This window comes from Sapajus apella, unplaced genomic scaffold (assembly GCF_009761245.1).
Source record: "Sapajus apella isolate SASKATOON/1434 unplaced genomic scaffold, GSC_monkey_1.0 scaffold54, whole genome shotgun sequence".
Classification (NCBI taxonomy): domain Eukaryota; kingdom Metazoa; phylum Chordata; class Mammalia; order Primates; family Cebidae; genus Sapajus; species Sapajus apella.
Window position 1 is genome coordinate 7195137 of NW_022436994.1, and position 20352 is coordinate 7215488.

General features: G+C 41.4%; 1 protein-coding gene across 1 annotated transcript in view; it reads left to right on the forward strand.

The window, feature by feature from the left end:
- Positions 1-20352, forward strand: part of PKD1L1 (polycystin 1 like 1, transient receptor potential channel interacting) — a 183103-nt gene that overhangs the window by 39726 nt on the left and 123025 nt on the right. Inside the window, 7 exon segments of the mRNA XM_032244258.1 lie at positions 5637-5709; positions 5711-5804; positions 11461-11634; positions 13711-13830; positions 14338-14506; positions 15040-15279; positions 17101-17233. Of these exon segments, the coding sequence (XP_032100149.1) occupies positions 5637-5709; positions 5711-5804; positions 11461-11634; positions 13711-13830; positions 14338-14506; positions 15040-15279; positions 17101-17233 (1003 nt within the window).

Consider the following 20352-nt stretch of genomic DNA (forward strand, 5'->3'; position numbering starts at 1 on the left):
TGCCTAAGCCAATGTCTAGAAGGGTTTTTCCAATGTTTTCTTCTAGAATTTTTGTAGTTTCAGGTCTTAGATTTAAGTCCTTAATCCATTTTGTGTTGATTTTTGTACAAGGTGCGAGATGAGGATCCAGTTTCACTCCCTACCTGTGACTAGCCAATTATCTCAGCACCATTTGTTGAAAAGGGTGTCCTTTCCCTACTTTATGTTGTTGTTTGCTTTGTCAAAGATCAGTTGACTGTAAGTGTTTGGGTTTATTTCTGGGATCTCTATTCTGTTCCATTGGTCTATGTGCTTATTTTTATACCAGTACCATGCTATTTTAGTGACTACAGCTTTATAGTATACTTTGAAGTCAGGTAATGTGATGCCTCCAGATTCATTTTTTTGTTGTTGTTTTTTGCTTAGTCTTCCTTTGGCTGTGCAGGCTCTTTTTCGGTTCCATATGAATTTTAGAATTTTTTTTTTTCTAATTCTGTGAAGATGATGGTGGTATTTTGATGGGAATAGCATTGAATTTGTAGATTGCTTTTGGCAGTATGGTTATTTTCACAATATTGATTCTACCTATCCATGAGCATGGGATGTGTTTCCATTTGTTTCTGTCATCCATGATTTTTTTCAGCAGTATTGTGTAGTTTTCCTTGTAGTGGTCTTTCACCTCCTTGGTTAGGTATATTCCTAAGTTTTTTTGTTTTTGTTTTTGTTTTTTTGCAGCTGTTTTTAAAGGGGTTTTGTTCTTGATTTGATTCTCAGCTTGGTCTCTGTTGATATATAGAAGACCTGCTCATTTGTGTACATTAATTTTGTATCCAGAAACTTAGCTGAATTCTTTTATCAGTTCTAGGAGCTTTTTGGATGAGTCTTTGGGGTTTTCTAGGTATACAATCATATTAGCAGAAAACAGTGACAGTTTGACTTCCTCTTTACTGATTTGGATGTCCTTTATTTCTTTCTCATGCTTGATCTGGCTAGGACTTCCAGTACCATGTTGAAGAGGAGTGGTGAGAGTAGGCATCCTTGTCTTGTTTCAGTTCTGGGAGGGAATGCTTTTAACTTTTCTCCATTCAGTATTATGTTGGCCGTGGGTTTGTCATTAGCTGGTTTTTATTTATATTGAGGTATGTCCCTTGTATGCTGATTTTGCTGAGAATTTTAATCATAAAAGGACGCTGGAATTTGTTGAATGCTTTTTCTGCATCTGATGAGATGATCATATGATTTTTATTTTTAATTTTGTTTACGTGGTGTATCACATTTATTGACTTGCATATATTAAACCATACCTGCATCCCTGGTATGAAACCCACTTGATCAGGTGGATTATCTTTTTGATATGTTGGATTCAGTTAGCTAGTATTTTAAGGATTTCAGCATCTATATTCATCTGGGATATCGGTCTATAGTTTTCTTTTTTGGTTGTATCCTTTCCTGGTTTTGATATTAGGGTGATACTGGCTTCATAGAATAATTTAGGGAGGGTTCCCTCTTTATCTTGTAGAATAGTGTCAATAGGATTGGTACCAATTCTTTGAATGTCTGGTAGAATTCTCCTCTGATTTCGTCTGGACCTGGACTTTTTGTTGGTGGTGGTGGTTGTAATTTTTAAATTACCATTTCAATCTTGCTGCTTGTTATTGGTCTGTTCAGGGTATCTAATTCTTCCTGACTTAAGCTAGGAAGGTTGTATCTTTCCGGGAATTTATCCATCTCTTCTAGGTTTTCTAGTTTATGTGCATTAAAGGTGTTCATAGTAGCCTTGAATGATCTTTTGTATTTCTGTGGCATCGGTTGTGATATCTCCTGCTACATTTCTTATTGAGCTTATATCTGGATTTTCTGTCTTCTTGGTTAATCTTGCTAATGGTCTATCAATTTTATTTATTTTTTCAAAGAACCAACTTTTTGTTTTATTTATCTTTTGTATTTTTTGTTTATGTCAATTTCATTTAGTTCTGCTCTGATCTTGGCTATTTCCTTTCTTCTGCTGTGTTTGGGTTTGGTATGTCCTTGTTTGTCTAGTTCCTTGAGGTGTGACCTTAGAAGGTCAGTTTTTGTGTTCTTTCAATCTTCTTGATGTAGGTGTTTATGGCCATAAACTTTCCTCTTAGTGCTGCCTTTGCTGTGTCCCAGAGGTTTTGATACATTATGTCACTATTGTTCAGTCTGAAGAATTTTTAACTTTCCATCTTGATTTCATTTTTGACCCAGTGATCATTCAGGAGCAGGTTTAGTTTCCCTATATTTCATGGCTTTGAAGGTTCCTTTTAGAGTTGATTTCCAATTTTATTCCACTGTGATCTGAAAGAGTGCTTGATATAATTTCGATTTTTTAAAATTTATTAAGGCTGTTTTGCGGCCTATCTTATGGTCTGTCTTGGAGAAAGTTCTATGCGCTGTTGCATAGAGTGTACATTTTGCGATCGTTGGATGCAATGTTCTGTACATATCTATTAAGTCTGTTTGTTCCAGGGTATAGTTTAAATTCATTGTTTTTTGTTGACTTTCTGTCTTGATGACCTGTGTAGTGCTGTCAGTGGAGTATTGAAGTCCCCCACTATTGTTGCTGTGTATCTCATTTCTTAGGTCTATTAGTAATTGTTTTATAAATTTGGGAGCTCCAGTGTTAGGTGCATATATGTTTATGATTGTGATATTTTCCTGTTGGACAAGGCCTTTTATCATTATATAATGTCCTTCTTTGTCTCCTTTAACTGCTATTGCTTTAAGGTTTGTTTTGTCTGATATGAAAATGGCTACTTCTGCTCACTTTTGGTGTCCATTCACTTGAAATGTCTTTTTCTGCCACTTTACCTTAAGTTTGTGCGAGTCCCTATGTGTTAGGTGAGTCTCTTGAAGGCAGCAGATAGTTGATTGGTGAATTCTTATCCATTCTGCTATTCTGTATCCTTTAAGTGGAGCATTTAGGTCATTTACATTCAATGTTAGTATCGGGATGTGAGGTACCATTCCATTCCTCATGCTATGTGTTGCCTGTATATCTTGGTTATTGGTTTTTTAAATTGTAGTTTTTTTATAGTTCCTGGGATATTTATGCTTTAAAGAGGTTCTGTTTTGATGTGTTTTCAGGATTTATTTCAAGATTTGAAGCCCCTTTTAGCTTTTCTTGTAGTGGTACCTTGGTAGTAGTGAATTCTCTTGGCATTTGTTTGTCTGAAAAAGACTATATGTTTCCTTCATACATAAAGCTTAGTTTTGCTGGAAACAAATTCTTGGCTGATAATTGCTTTGTTTGAAGAGGCTGAAGATAGGGCCCCAAACCCTTCTAGCTTGTATGGTTTCTGCTGAAAAATCTGCTGCTAATCTGATAGGTTTTCCTTCAGAGGTTATCTCTACTACTTGTGTTTCATAGCTCTTAAGATTCTTTCCTTCGTCTTAACTTTAGATAACTTGAGGACAGTGTACCTAGGCAACGATCTTTTTGCAATGAATTTCCCAGGTGTTCTTCGTGCTTCTTTTTTTTGAGATGGAGTCTTGCTCTGTTGCCAGGCTGGAGTGCAGTGGCACAATCTCGGCTCACTGCAACCTCCACCTTCCAGGTTCAAATGATTCTCCTGCCTCAGCCTCCCAAGTAGCTGGGGCTACAGGCATGTACCACCATGCCCAGCTAATTTTTGTATTTTTAATAGAGACAGGTTTTTACCATGTGGCCAGGATGGTCTCCATCTCTTGACCTTGTGATCTGCCCACTTGGCCTCTCAAAGTGCTGGGACTGCAAGTGTGAGCCATTGTGCCCATCCTTGTGCTTCTTGTATTTGGATGTCTGGGTCTCTAGCAAGGCTGAGGAAGTTTATTCCCCTCAATTATTCCCCTGAATATGTTTTCCAGACTTTCAGATTTCTGTTATTCCTCAGCAACATTGATAATTCTTAGGTTTGGTCATATTAACATAATCCCAGACTTCTTGGAGGCTTTGTTCTTATTTTCTTTTTTTTTTCTTTGTCTTTGTTGGATTTGGTTAATTCAAAGACCTTGTCTTTGAGCTCTGATTTTTTTTCTTTCATTTGTTCAGTTCTACTGCTGAGACTTTTCAGAGCATTTTGCATTTCTGTAAGTGTGTCCCTTGTTTCCTGAAGTTTTGATTGTTTTTTCTTTATGCTATCTATTTCTTTGAGTATGTCTCCCTTTACTGCTTGTATCATTTTTTGGATTTTATTACATCGGATTTGCTTTTCTCTGGTGAGAAACCTAATCTCCCTGATTAGCTTAATGACTAACCTCCTGAATTCTTTTTCAGTTAAATCACGTATTTCTTCTTGATTTGGGTTCATTGCTGGTGAGCTAGTGTGATTTTTTGGAGGGGTTAAAGAACCTTGTTTTGTCATGTTACCAGAGTTGGCTTTCTGATTCCTTCTCATTTGGGTAGGCTGTATCGGAGGGAAAGTCTAGGGCTAAAGGCTGTTGTTCAGATTGTTTTGTCCCACAGGGTATTCCCTTGATGTAGTACTCTCCTCCTTTTCCTATGGATGTAGCTTCCTGAGAGCTAAGCTGTAGTGATTGTTATCTCTCATTTGGATCTAGTCACCCAGCAAGTCTACCAGGTTCCAGGCTGGTACTGGGGGTTGTCTACACAGAGTCCTGTGATGTGAACTATTTATGGGTATCTCAGCCATGGATACCAGCACAGTATTTGGGGTGTCTCCTGGGTCCTGCAGGAGCAATCTGCTTCCTTCGGAGGGTCTGTGGTTCCTCTCAGGTTTCCCGATTTATTCCTGCTGTCGTTCATGACCGAGTGCACTGTCGGTCCATTTGGGAGCTGCAATCTAGTCCTGCCTCCCATCCACCATGATCCCCCCTTTATTTAGTTATTTTTAAGAGTGGATTAAGGCACCTAAACCTTAGAACCCAAGTTCCAGTTAATGAATAGGTCAACTCTAGAAAAATTCAGAAGGTAACAGCAAGACCTGATTCTAAATGCTAAAACCCTTAAAGGCAATGCATTTGCAAATGCGTTTGAAATTTGCAAATGCGTTTGAAACATAGTCTGATTTTCCTGTTGCCTCATTACAGCTTTTCTCCTCAAAGACAGGTAGGAAGATAAGTACTGGGTCACATTCACACCACTGGTGCGGAACAATTTCTAGTTATTGATTTTTGTGCAATGGTTTTTATCTTTAATATCAGTGCTATGTGAAAGTTTTCTTTATTTTTTATTTGTCTGGAAACAGTTTAAATAGCATCAGAAATACATATTTTATTTTGAAGAATTTTCTTATTAGCCCTCTGAAACTGGTACTTTCTTCTTATTGCCTTTGAAGTAGCTCATTGACACCTTCCTCTATTTCTTCTATGGAAACTCATCTGTTAAGAATTTCAATTTCTCCACCAGTTGGATCTTTCAAGTTACTTTTTCTTGTATAAAAATTATCTATTTAATCTAGGCTTTTACATTTGTTTGCATAGAGGCAAGCAAAATAGGCTCTTATAGTTATTTTGTTTTAAGTGGTATCTATAGTTACTTTCTTCTATCATTTTTATTTTATTTTATGTCTCCTTTCCTTAAGTGGTTGGGTAAATTTTCATTAGTTTGTTTAAAGAACTAGCTTTCAGATTTTGTTTATTCCACATTTTCACCTAGTTTATTAATTTCCGCTTTTTTCTTCTTTTTGTTTTTATAGGTATTCTTTCCTTCTTTTACATTTTCAATTGGATATTTCCGCCTAAAAAGAAGCAGAGGCACAAAATATAATTTTTAAAAGTTTACTTGTACCAAAATGAAAACAGCTGTCGGGAAGACTCATACCCCAGTAACCTTGGATCAGAGCTTCTTTATGCCTTTGTCACAAGAATGTTTTTAAAAGCAAAAAGAGGCCACAGGGAGTGGGCTGATATAAAGTTCTTTGTCGGGAATTTTCATTGGTTTACAGAGATGGCATTGATTTGTGATTGGCTATACATTGTATGGGTTACGGTGTCCTGTGTGTGCCATTGTTAGGTTAATTTATAGCCACTCATGGGATAGCTAGCAGTTTCAAGACAGGATTCCTTAGCCCAACAAAGGAAGTAGAATGTGACAGCTGTCTCGTTCCCACGAGCCTCTGGGGACTGATCATTTAGAGGAGGTTTGCATTCCTCAGAAAAAAAGCTTCTTTTCTTTCCCAGATGCTAAATGAGTTATTATTTACATTTAAAACTTTCACGTCATGTGACCTCTTTTTTGTATTGCTTTCATTATTAATTTCTAGTTTTAATATAGCATGGTAAGCACATATTTTCTCTGCTGTTTTAACATTTTTTAAGTCTTGATGTTGTCTTTATGGCTTAAAACATGGTCAGTGTTAGGACTAAAAACCCATGGCTGCTCAGGAGGTTACAGGCAGCTGCAGCCCCGTGTCTCTCCTGTACAGTGAGTGTGGGCTGGCTCCAGGTATCTGCCATTTGCTGAGCCCCTTTGCTCACCCTCTTCTGTGGTCCTCATCACCACACCACACCCACCAGTGGGAAAGGCTGATGAGGAAGAGGGGATGTTGGGGAGGGGGAGAAGGAAAGAAAGAGAGAAAGAGAGGGAGGAGGGGGAGAGAAAGGAAAACAGATGGAGAGGGAGGAAGAGAGAGGCAAACATTGAATCAGACGAGGTTGAGGATCAGGATTCTAGGTGATCCTCCCACGTGGCTGGCCCTCTGTCCTGAGATGGAAGACATAACCTTTATATCTCTTTACCTTTTTCACTGCAAATCCCAATTCCTTGACTAACCCAGGTGGCCCAAGCCTCTTCCTTTGTGTCTCCTGCCCTGCCTTGCCTGGGGACCCCTGCAGCATGGGCGTCACTCCCACATCATCACACAGCCACTCACAATTTTGGGCATTCTTTCTTCTGCCACCTTTTAGAATCACTGTCCTAGATGTTTCTTTACGATAGAATTGGCTTTGCTGTGTGAATCATTCTGATAATTCTTATTTGAGATACATGAGTTTACTGATTTTTCTTTATTGAAATGACAGATGTTTGTCATATTTACATTATGGGTTCTGTGTACATTTTTAAACGCATTTCATTAAAGAGCCTTTTCTTTCTTTTGTATGTTCATCTGAGTTAGCCTTCTGATACTTGAAACGTTTGTGCCTTGTTTTAGTTGACCCCTTTTATTTATAAAATGTCCTTATCCCTCTGCTTCTTTAGAGTAACCATTCATTACCTACCGTGAACAATGATGAAATTAGCTTATTCCCCATCTTCCTCTTCCCCTCTCTCTTCTTTATCACCAGTTTTAGTCATTTTCTTTCTTACTTATGTATGCTTTCACCTTTCTTAATTGCTTTGTTGAATCTTCATGTCTTTTGATTTCCAGCATTACTTAAGAGGCAATCTGCGTTGTCCACAGCTCCTACCTCTTCTTCTCTCCCCCCACCCAAATTTGGTTTATTGTATGATTTCTACGTTGTCAGAACATGAGATATTTGCCTTATTTCCTACCACCTGTGTATTAATTTGCTTTTGCATTGCCGACATTGGATAATTTATAAAGACAAGAGATTTAATTGGCTCACACTTCTGTAGACTGTACAGGAAGCATTGATGCTGCCATCTGCTCAGCTTCTGGGGAGGCCTCAGGAAACTTACAGTCACGGCAGAAAATGAACGAGGAGCACACACATCACACAGCTGGAGTAGGAACAAGAGAGAGGGGAGGTCCCACACACTTTTAAACGACCAGATCTCATGAGAACGCACTATCATGAGGGCAGTACCAAAGGTTGGGTGGTGGGGAGGTGACACTAAACCATTCATGACAAATATGCCACCATGATTCAATCACCCCCCTTCCTTCACCACCAATGTTGAAGACCCAACCTTCAATACTGGTGACTACAATTCAACATGAGATTTGGTGGAGGCACAGATCCAAACCATATCAACCTGCTTCCCCACATTAGTCTTAGTTCTGGTTCTAGAGCTACATATATTTAGTCCTCACTCTTGGTTTTTTTCTTGTTGTCATTGGGTTCCTATTTGGTTGTCTGAAGTTTGTCGTCTAATAGATTTGTTAGGAAGGTTCATGGAATGAGCTCCCCCTAAGTTCCCACATATTCAAACTGTTGCTGCCATCATGTTGGAATGACAATGTGCTGACTCTGGCCTCCTTGGAAACATGGTTTTTCTCCTTGGGAATCGGGTTGTCTTTCTGCTCTGTTCTCTCCTGTAACCATGGTTCCCCAAGTGTGGCCCAGCAGCATCATGACCATCTGAGACTGGATTAAAACACAAACTCTCAGGCCCCTGCAGACTTACTAAATGAGAAATTCAGCTGGTGGCCCCGGCACTCTGTCTCAAGAAGCCTCCCTGAAATTCTCCATTCTGTCTTTCTTATCCTATGGCTATTCCAAGGCCAGCCTTCTTTTTTTCCCTCATTGATTATTTTTGTGTGATTGTCAAGAGAATTTTTACTATTATTATTTTTTGAGATACAGTCTCACTCTGTTGCCCAGGCTGGAGTATAGTGGCACATTGTTAGCTCACTGCAACCTCCACTGTCAAGTGATTCTTGTGCCTCAGCCTCCCAAGTAGCTAGGATTACAGACATGCGCCACCACGCCTGGCTAATTTTTGTATTTTTAGTAGACACAGGGTTTCGCTACGTTGGCCAGGTTGGTCTCAAACTCCTGACCTCAAGTGATCCCCCCACCTCAGCCTCCCAAAGTAACGGAATCACAGGTGTGAGCCACCGTACTCAACCGAGAATTATTTCTTTATTTGCAAGTCTAGGAGCTTTGCCAGAACATGTCTAAGTACTGTCCACTCTGGGTCACCTTTCTCCAGCACTCGCTGTACCTGTTCAATGTGTCCTTTGTTCCAGGAAAGATTTCTTGAATTAGATCCTTAAATTGTTTCTGTTCAAATAAGTCAGCTTTCTTTTTGGGAGACTGGTCATACATCTATTAGTTCTCTTTTGTCTTTTCAAATCCTTTTTGTTTTTCCTTTATTTTTTTTTTCACCTGTCCTGCTCTCCTCATATTTTCCTCTGCATCCCTTCTTTTGTGTTCTGCACTTTCTGTTCTCCATTATACTCTGACTTCGTTTCCTTCATTTCTGCTCCCTGGTCTTGCATTTCAAAAAATAATGAGTCCTCAAGTTGTTCAATCCTGTTCTTGTGGATGGTGTTTTTCTGATAAATTATCTTCATCTATTCTGAGCATTTCCTGAATTTCGCCTCTTGACTCTTGTAGTATCTTGTATGCCCTGAATGGTCTTCTCTCCTTCTCTTTCTCCCTTTATCCTTCCCTCCTTTCTTTTCTGCCTTCCTTTCTTCCTTCCTTTTTTTTTCTTCACAACATTAATTGTAATTGAAAGAGTTGTATTTTTTTCTGTAACTGCAGGTGGAGTGTGTGTGTGTATATGTGTGTGTTACATACACACATGTATGTGCATTTATGGTATTCACAGCCACTGAACCCTTTGGCAACTGAGTTCTCACTTTAGAACATTTTCTGTTTTCTTCCTTCAGTACAGCTCCTGCTCATGCGTGCTTGATATTTGCCACTTTTAGCAGCTTTTGCATCTGTTTTGTATTGTGAACATGCTAGCTACCTCCTACTTTCACCAAACAGAAAAGAGATAGAGTTTTCATTTTTATTCACTGTTTTCCTTTTTGCCTTTGGATTAACTCCTAGAAGATTAAGTAGAAGACTGATTATATCTCTATTTCACATCAGGACTTGCTCTATTTTAATAATTTTAAGCATCTGCAACTCTGATACATATTCATTGGTTTCTTTCGTTGCTTTATGAATAAAGTAAGGACTTTGTATCAGGCCCTTCTCAAATTGCTATAAAGAAATATTTCAGGCTGAGTAATTTATAAAGAAAAGAAGCTTAATTGGCTCACAGTTTTGTAGGCTTTACAGGAAGCATGGTGCTGACGTTTGCTCACCTTCTGGGGAGGCTTCAGGAAGTTTACAATCCTGGTAGAAGGCTACAGAGCAGCAGGCACATCACACAGTGAAGGCAGGAGCAAGAGAGAGAGAGAGAGAGATGCCACACACTTTTAAACAGCCAGATCTCAAGATAAGTCACTCACTATTGCAAGGACAGCACCAAGGGACAGTACTAAATCATGAGAAATCCACTCCCATGATCCAGTCACCTCCTACCAGGTTCTACCTCCAACTTTGGATATTACAATTTGACATGAGATTAGGGAGAGGAAAATGTCCATATTATATCAGGGATTTACATCTCCTATCAGGGGTTAAGTCTAAAGTCAACTTGAGGCTAGGTGTGGTGGTTCATGCCTATAATCCCAGCACTTTGGGAGGCTGAGGTAGGTGGATCGCCTGAGGTCAGGAGTTCGAGACCAGCTTGACCAACATGGTAAAATCCTGTCTTTACTAAAAATATAAAAAATTAGCTGGGTGTGGTAGCGGACAACTGTAATCCCAGCTACTTGGGAGGCTGAGGCAGGAGAATCACTTAAACCTGGGAGGCGGAGGTTGCAGTAAGCCAAAATTGTGCCACTGCACTCCAGCCTGGGTGACAGAGTGAAACTCCATTAAAGAAAAAAAAAAAAAAAAAAAGGCAACTTTAAAATGAGATATGCCTAAGATTTGGTCACAAAGATTTCCAGTGCCAAATTCCTCTGAGTCCATAGATTGTATTCTTAACTATTATATAAACTACCTTTTTTAACCTGTGCTGGGAGTTCTTCAGGTCTGAGCTGGTCTTAGAGGGGCTCACTCACAGATCTGCAACCAGTTGCCAATCAGGCAGGTGACTTTTCCTGGAGGTGACTGACCCTCGGCTGGGGCCATGGAGGGACTCAGTCATGTGTCTCTCATCCTTCAGCAGACTAGGCCGGGCTATTTCACATGGTAGCAATGGCAGGAGTCTCAAGACAAGAAAGAGAGGGCAAGCCCTGATGGGCAAACACTTTGTAAATCCATTGGCCACAAGATTCGCACTGATTTGAGGGGTGAAGCAATAGACTTCACCACTTAATGAGAGGAGCCACAGAGTCATATTACAGTTGTATTGTAAGTGTGTGAAAAAAAAAAAGGGGGAAGGGTTTGGGGGCCATTTTTGTCATCCACCATCATAGTTATTTGATATATTCCCATTTGGCTGTTTAATTATTATTTGTCTAGCTGCGGGATAACCAATATCTATTTTCATCCTTATGAATATTTCCTGCTGCACAGGATTGGCAATATAATTCTCAAGGCCCAGTGGAAAATGAAAATGCAGGACCCCTTGCTGAAAACAATTATGAAGAATTTCAAGATAGCTGAGCATTAAATCACTCACATAGCTCCGTTGCCTGTGGGACTCTGTGCAACTGTATGGGTCACATGTCTGTGAAATGGCCCTGCTGCTACGAGAGATAAGAAAGATCACCTTTCCTGTTTCGTTTCCCATATTAGTCACCCATGAGGACCATTCTGCAAATGTTAACTGTTATGCCTGCTATTAAAAATTCGTCAAATGTCCATTCTTTCTTATTTTTCCAGAAGGAGTCTATATGCTCAAGGCTGTTATTTATAATGAGTTTCATGGAAACGAAATGGAGCTTGGGCCTTATTATGTGGAGATCGGCCATGAGGCCATGTCTGTGTTCATGAACTCCAGCAGTGTCCATGAGGATGAAGTGCTTGTCTTTGCTGACTCTCAAGTGAATCAGAAAAGTAAGACCTATGTCTAGAGTCTGAGCAAGCACACTTCAGCTATAAATGAAGCAGGCGTCTCTGCTTTAATTATACCATTCAGGTTATACCAGTTCTAAATTCGATACTACATTCTTCATTCATTCTTCCCTACTTCAGAAAATATGTTTTGCAGAAAACTGTGTGCTAGGGGAACGTGAAGATAAAGTCATACAAAGTCTTCATCTCCAGGAACCTATTATCTAGTGAAAGCATTAAGATACGCACAGGAACAAGATGAGACAGGACATTAAAAATGCTTAGGAAGGACATGGCTAAAGGGCTGGGAGATTTTAGGAGATAGGAGCTTTATCTAGCTGTGGGGACAGGGCATATCTGAGGTGGGAACTAGCATACATGTTGAGCCTTGCAGCATGTATGGCCCTATAGGAGAGACATGTTGCTCAGACAGCCTGGCCTTGAGCCAGGCACACAGCTGAGAAGGAATCCAGTGCTTGCTGAGTGTGCCAGGTGCATACGGATGCATTGATGATGGACAAAATATCCATTCCGCTTTATCCACTGCTAATGCCTCATGCGTGTCACCTCATTTTATCCACACAGCTACCTATAAGGGAGGTATTCCCTTCATGTAAATTTTGTAGAGGCAGGAACTGGAAGCTCAGAGGCCATTGGGGGTGAGAATGGGGAACTCCAGCCACTTACTGTAGAGAAAAGAGTCCCTACACTTTACAACAGAGCAAATGGGGAGCCAGCCAGAGGCTCTCCCAAAGTTCCCAGCCTATGTGGATGGGATGATGGGATGATGGGAGGAGGAGCCAATGGAGGGATGAGTCCCAGTGAACTCATCTATGTAAGAATTCTTTCCAGCTGTTCCACACAGTGGCTGTACATGTTCACAATCAGACTAGTGAGAAACTCTCCATCCAAGAAATTATGAAATATACATGGAAGGATTTTTTTTTAACCTGTTTGCTTACCCTAACTAGCCAGTCGGCCATTCCTATTGAATTGTCTTATCTAAACCTGAATAAATAAGCAGCACGTCTAGCCAGTGCAAGAGCACAGTTCTTGTAAATCTCCAATGGCTCCATGCCAGGATTTAGAATAGGAAGGTCCAGGCTTAAATTCAGCCCCACAGATTGGTAATAGGGTATGCTTGTGCAAATCTGTAAATTGTATCTTTTTAAACACTTTTGATTATCAGATTGTGCTCGGAATTAATTTTCACACATGGTTAACCAGACCATGTGATATTTATTTATCATATGATATTGCTTTTTAGTCATATGATATTCAAAATTTCTGATGCATTGATGAAGGATAGAATATCCATTCCACTTTATCTCTGTTATAAGCGAATATTTTCTCTTTATAAAGAGAAAACTATGCAGAAGAACAGTGGTAATAATAAATAACCCTCCTTGCTTAATATCCTTTTATGATAAATGAGTTGCTCTAAATCTCCTTAGACATCACAGTACTCTTTCAGAATCTGATTCAGTGTTTGCTATCCACCTCCATGTGTATGTTCATAATACATGTGTGGCGTGTATGTAGGGGTACACGTGTGGTATGTGTGTGGTGTGTGTACATGCATGTGTTGTGTATGGTGTGTGTATGATGTATATGTGTATATATGCCGTATATGTGGTATGTGTATGGTGTGTGTACATGTATATATACATACATGCACAATCTTACATTGCATCTTATAGGGCTTAAATGCATGAGGCTTATCTTTAGGCCCCTGTTTAAGAACTACTGTGAAGTGAAGACTACTTAGTGTACACATTAAGAAATACTTTAAAACAAGGCCATCTATCAAAGTTATTGACATATTTCAAAAGGAATTAACATATTTAATACCATATAGGGAGTTCTCAGATAAAGAAAATATACAAAGAAAAATTTAATAACAAATTCTATGACTAAGTTTATGTTTCCCAGGTATGTCTGATTTCAGAGCACATGCTTAGAATTTTGAAATTTATTGGGATTCAAAGAGGGAAAGTTAAAATTGAAAAATGTTGACTGTTGTATGAGAAAAGTGAATTAATTTTAAGACTTTTTCTCTTCTTTTTTCTCCCATTTTAGGCACTGTTGTTATACATCACTTTCCATCTATTCCTTCATATAACGTGTCATTTATTTCTCCAAGTCAAGTGGGTGACAGCCAGGCCTGGCACAGCGTGACTGTCTGGTATAAGATGCAATGTATGTCTTTGTATTAATTCCAGATTTAACAGAAACCTCCCTCTCGCGGTCAGCTGAGATTAGGACAGCCATAGGCAGAACTGGGTTTTTGTTATCAGCTCTGCCCGAGAGCCCCATTTGCCTTGAACAGGTTCTTTGTTCACCTTCCATTTGTTCTGGGACTTTTCTGAAACCACAGGCATTAAGGCTCCCATCTGAAGGAATAGGAAGGTGGGTTATTGGGACAGTCATCTACCAGCTCCACGTGCCAAACTCTTTCTAGCAGAGTCCCAGAAGGAGTTGGCCCTATGGCCTTAGGAGCTCCTCCTATGAGGGCCTTTGATCTGGGGCCAGCACTGCCTACCTCGTCCCCACAGCTACATCTTTGCCCTCAGCCTGCATGTGTGTCAGAGGCGCCTCACCGTCACTCAAACCCATGACCAAGTGGGAAAGTAGAGGTACCACTTTCTCTGGAGATTCCAGCCTTTCTGTGTTGACATAGCCACACCATCCTTTCTTTTGCCACAGCCGTCTCTGTCTACACAAATGGAACTGTGTTTGCCACAGACACAGACATCACATTTGCAGCTATTACCAAGGAAACAATACCCCTGGAGTTTGAGTGGTATTTTGGAGAGGATCCAACAGTGAGGACAACTTCAAGACGCATTAAAAAAAGACTCAGCATCCCACAATGGTCAGTAAAAGTAGCAGTCCTGCTCCGTAGCTGTTTGTACCTCAGCCTCTACTCCGTCTGAAGATCATGAGGCTGCTACTGAAGTCATCCTATGGCTGTTGCATTTGTATTATAATGGGCCACTAGGTCCTTCCATGAAGTGAATTGAAACAAGATTTAAAGGAAGATTTAGTTTACCTCTCTTCAGCTTGAACTAAAGGAAACGGTGTAGGGCTTTCAAGCAGACAGTCCTAGGTTTGAATTCTATCTCGGCCACGCATGTGACCTAAGAAATTCCTCATCTAAGGAAGGGCAATGATCCTTACCTGCACTGCTTTGAGAAATGAATTAAATACTGAAGAGGAAGTAGTCAAAAATATCAGCTTCCTTCTTAATGAGATGAAAACCGCTGGATACTTTGGTAGTTCTTACAAATTAAATGATGCTTCCCCTCCCCTGCCTTCCTTTTGAAGTAAAGCAGACAGTTTCTCTAGCTCTGACCCTGTTCTTGTCTTGCTGTCTGCCTTCTCTGCCCTCCTGTCCCCATCCCACAGGTATCGTGTGATGGTTAAGGCTTCCAGCAGGATCAGCAGTGTGGTCTCTGAGCCCCACATCATCAGGGTGCAGAAGAAAGTTGTGGCCAATCGGCTCACGTCCCCCTCATCAGCTCTGGTAAACACCAGTGTGGCCTTTGAGTGCAGGATCAACTTCGGCACCGATGTTGCCTACCTGTGGGACTTTGGGGATGGCACCGTCAGCCTGGGGAGCAGCTCCAGCAGCCATGTCTACAGTAGGTGAGCCACTGCAAGGCAGGGGAGTGCTCTCTATAGACAGCACCTAGGATGAGAGTCTTAAGGCATCAGCCCTTGGGTTCCCCGTAGAGATCTGACTTTCAGTCAATGTAGGTGACAGATGATTACCCAGAGACAGATAATACCTGGCCATGCCTCTCAAGGAGTTCCTGGTCCAGGGGAAAGACAAAGAGGAAAGAGTTGCTTTCAGTACAGGGACTGTGGCTGCAAAGGAGGCCGGCAGTGTGGTGGGGATGGCTCCTTGAGAGTGAAATCTTGAGTAGGAGCATGCCAAAGGGAAACAGGAGAGAGGATCCCAAACGGACAAGCGCCTGGGCACAGGCGATAGGTGAGGTGCCAATGGGAGATGTTCGGACTGACTGGCAAGATGTACATAGAAGGGGGAGATGAATGTAGGTTGGCAGATTGTGAAGGGCCTTGATGTCACGTGGAAGAGCATGAACTCTGCCCTTTAACTGTGTTTACTGAGCATTACGGAGGTATGATGAGGTGCAGACTGGCTGGACCTCTCGTTCCCAGCCGAGCCTCTAGGATGAGTTCTAGGACCCAAGTGGGTCAAATCCCCAGTGGGGAGGAGCCCATGGCCAAGGCTGAGCCTCAGGCTGGCATCAAAACTTTATGCTGCTATAGGGAAATATCAAAGCGTGCAGAAGTATCTAGAAAATGAGGTTCACGTAGGCAGCGGCATCAGGGAAAGATTGCAGACTTCCCTCAACGCAGGATTTCCACGAGAACCCACACTGCAGCCTCTCTGTGCTTTGATGGGGACAGAATAGCCCTGTCACCAACTATGGATCCAGGACTTTTTCATCAGAAATAGATTTTCACATGAGCAATTGAGCAGTAGTGGCTTGTAGACTGCTGCATGCTCAATTGAGCATGTTGTGGCCTAGGTACCTGGTGATGTACTCAGTAGCTCCAGGAGCCCTTTTGTGCCCTGTGGAAGTGACATGGCTTATTTGATGGCTCCATTGTCAGCTCTAGAGTGTCCCCTAGGCTGTCTGACAACCTGAGACGACCATCCAGTCTTCATTCTTATCAGTAGGCCCTACCTTTCTTGCTGGAGCTCCAGGATGGCAAGTAATATTCTGGTCTTTGCAGACTCAAATTTGTGGTCTTCTGATGGGAATATTTTTCTGTTTCAAATTCAGAAATAATTATCCATGTTGCAACATTTGCAAAATCAGCATGTATTTCCTTATAAAGCACTACCTGCTGCGTCAGGAGCTACCCAGCTCACTCCTCCAACTGTCCTGAATCTCTCCACGGCTGTGACCCGCTCCCCTCCCCTGGAGACCAGCTATGGATCTAGCTTGCCCTTCCTCAGTTTTTAGGACCCTGAGAAACTGATCAGGAAAACGGATCCATGGTGCAGGAAATAGAACAGGAAAACCATGCCCAAAGACTCCCCAGTTATGGGTTAGGGTACCCATCACACAGGGAAAATATATAGATTTGCCCTGTTGTCAAGAGGGGGCCAGGCCATGGCTGTGGGGAGGGTTGCCCAGAGATGGAAGCAACACGCCCCTCACATGGATGTATTGTTTGAATATAGCATGTGACGTCGGTCTGGGAGTTTGGTATTTGGCCTGGCACAGGCTAGTTGGGGAGCCAGTCTGTTGGTTAAATGAAGCACCTCTGTGGAAATCAATCTTGTGACCCTTGCCTCTTCTGTTCTTATTCATTGGGATGACTTGCTGTCAAATACTATAGTTCTGCAGCTGGGGTAGGTATGAAGAGTGAATGAAAGCCTGATGTCCAGCAATATCAATCTGTTCATTCCTATGCTTTCCACCCTCCCAGGGAAGGAGAATTTACAGTGGAGGTCCTTGCCTTCAATAACGTCAGTGCCTCCACCCTAAGAAAGCAACTTTTCATCGTGTGCAAGCCCTGCCAGCCACCCCTGGTGAAGAACATGGGGCCTGGGAAAATCCAGGTAGGCTTGGAGTCTGGGAAATCCTCGACCAGCCTCTTTTCATCCTCCCTCTGAGTTGGGACCACTGTTTGGAGGGGCGAGAGTTTGGGGAATGAAGCAAGGCTTTGTCCAGTTTATCCTGCTGCAGTTTACACAAAGGAGCGCCTATAAGGGCCTCAGAGGGGGTGGCCTGGGTCCTTGCGGGAGGGAGGGCTACCCCAGCATGGACTGGAGGAGACAGCGTCGTTTCTGGTGTTTGGCATGTGAATAAGTTCTTTATTCGCCTGCATTACTCTGGCATTCAGCACAACTCACTTTAAGGAGCTTTTTCTTTTATTTCTTTTCTTTATTATATATATTTTTTTTGATTGTGCTAAGAACTTTAGCATTTTCAGGAGAATGAAACATTTAAATGTATATGGCACCAAAATGAAAGGACATGATCAGTTATCTGTTGAACACCTACTCTGGATTAGAAAAAATAGGATTGCTTTATATTTCTTTCATTCCTTTGAGGCCTGTGATTTACAGCAAATTTTCCTTTTCAGGGCAAAGGTGCTCAAATGACACATGCGAATTAAAATCTGTGACTGAGCTGCATTTGCTAAAATGCTTTCTATGGCATCTGGCCCTGGGAGGTCAGCCTCCAGTGTGTGCTGGTGGAGATTAGTGTGCAGAGGCCAAGTGCCCAAGGCGCTCCAGAGGAGGTCCTGGCCCCCACACAGGCAAGACCCTGCCCACCTTTAGGCCAGCCAGCACCCACACTGTTAGGCAGGTCTGCGTGCTGGGGGAACGTGTTCTCTGGGTGTGAGAGACGGACCTAAACAGCAAAGAGATTAAAGCAAAAGGCACAGCAGGAAAAAGCACACACCCCAGGCAGGAGGGCTCCGGCTCCCGTTAGGTTGAACCTTGGGACAGAGCGGTTTTCTTGAGTTTTTCATCTGTAAAACATTTTTTTAAATCTATAAAACACAGAAACCAATATTGATAATTTTATTTTTATTATTATTATTGTTATTTTTTTGAGACAGAGTCTTACTCTCTTGCCCAGGCTGGAGTGCAGTGGCACAATCTCGGCTCATTGTAACCTCTGCCTCCCTGCTTCAAGTGATTCTCCTGCCTCAGCCTCCCAGGTAGCTGGGATTACGGGCATGCACCACCATGCCTGGCTAATTTTTATATTTTTAGTAGAGACAGCGTTTCGCTATGTTGGCCAGACTGGTCTGAAACTCCTGGCCTCAAGTGATCCACCCACTTTGGCCTCCCAAAGTTCTGGGATTACAGATCTGAAGCACCCTGCCTGGTCATTTTTTATTTATTTTATATGTTTTCTAAAAGTATAAAGAAAAAAAACCATCTGAAATCCAAGCAGTAGGCAATAGCCACTTTTGTCAGATAAATTTATTTTCAGTATTTTTCTGAGGCTTTTTGTATGTGGTATGTGTGTTTGTCACAAACCTGGGTTGCAGTGTGAACATTCTCTTTGGTTATTAAGCAGCCTTTTGATTACATGTTTATAATGGTGTCCTAATGTTAAATAATGTATACAAATTATGCATCATTTTATAATGTCCTCTGGTTGAACAACTGTTGTTTCCAGTTTTCTTTCTTTCTTTTTTTTTTTTTTTTTGAGACAGAGTTTCGCCCTTGTTGCCCAGGCTGGAGTATAATGACATGATCTCGGCTCACTGCAAACTCTGCCTCTTGGGTTTAAGCCATTCTCCTGCCTCAGCCTCCCGAGTAGCTGGAATTACAGGAACGCACCACCACACCTGGCTAATTTTGTGTTTTTAGTAGAGGCAGGGTTTCACCACGTTGGTCAGGCTGGTCTCAAACTTCTGACCTCAGACGATCCACCTGCCCTGGCCTGCCAGAGTGCTGGGATTACAGGCATGAGCCACCGTGCCTCGCCAAGTTTCTAGTTTCCTATTGCTGCAAATAAGTTGGTGATTACACTGTTTGCACACTGGTCTGCAAGTGTATGACCTTTTCATAGGAATAGTGACTGCAAGTTACCGAATTGAAGGGCACAATGCTTTTCCCAGAACCTCAACAAGCCTAGAGATGTTCTTGTAGCAACTTACATGCGTCTGCACCGACGGAGCAACTCTCACCCTCACTAGGCATTTAGTATTTTTTAATGTTTATTATTATGAATGAGCTAAAAATTGGCATCCTAGTATTAAAATTTGCTGTAACCCATATAAACTGGGCAGTTTTGTGACAAATCTTAGAATTATATCGTATTCAGAATAGAAACAATAAAAAGTAATTGAAAGGTAATTTAATTATAAGGTCACTTAAAGAATATCAAAAGTAAAAATTCATTTATAATGAGCACCAAGATTTCTTAAAATCCCATTTCGCAGCTGCCTCCAGCTGATTTTTTATTTTTATGGAACCTTTCCAGTTTTTATTTTTATGGAAACTTTAGGAAAAAAAACCCTCCGAGGGAGCCCCTGTATCCCCAGGGTGGAGGCACCCCGGCCAGGCCGAGGCTCCATCCTGAGGCCCCCTAGCCTCGCTTGCTGCTCCATGCTTGAGTTGGAACCTGGCTCCAGCTCAAAGTAAAGGGTGTGGAGGGGCTTCTGAGAGACAGAGCAGCTGGGAAGGACAAGGGATATGGATGGGTAGACACTAATATTTCCCCTTATATCCTGTTCTTATTGGCTTATTAAAGTGAGCAAATATGCTTTTTATATATGTATCAGTTACAATTTACATTTAAAATTCTTTGTTATGAAAATTTTAAAGCATAAATGAAAGTAGAAAGAATAGTGCAACAAACCATCACTTTCAAAAACTTGCAGGGTCATATGAGAGCCAGGCCAAAGAGAATGCCCCAGGCCCCAGATGGGCCACTTGGAGTGTGGAAAAGATAACATCTATGATTGAATGAATAATGCTAATATTTTAAAAATAGTTATGCTGAAAGAGAAGCTTTTCCTGTACCCACCAAGCAGGCAGACACACAGAACACATTGGTCACCATTGGAAGTAACTAGTGCCCCAACTTCTTTAAGTAAGGGAAAGAGTTAAACATTTATTCTTATGTTCCTAAACAAACTGCAGTTTAGAAAACCTCATAGTTCTAGCTGATAAGAAAACTTTTTCCTCTCTCCTTTTTTTTTTTTTTTTTT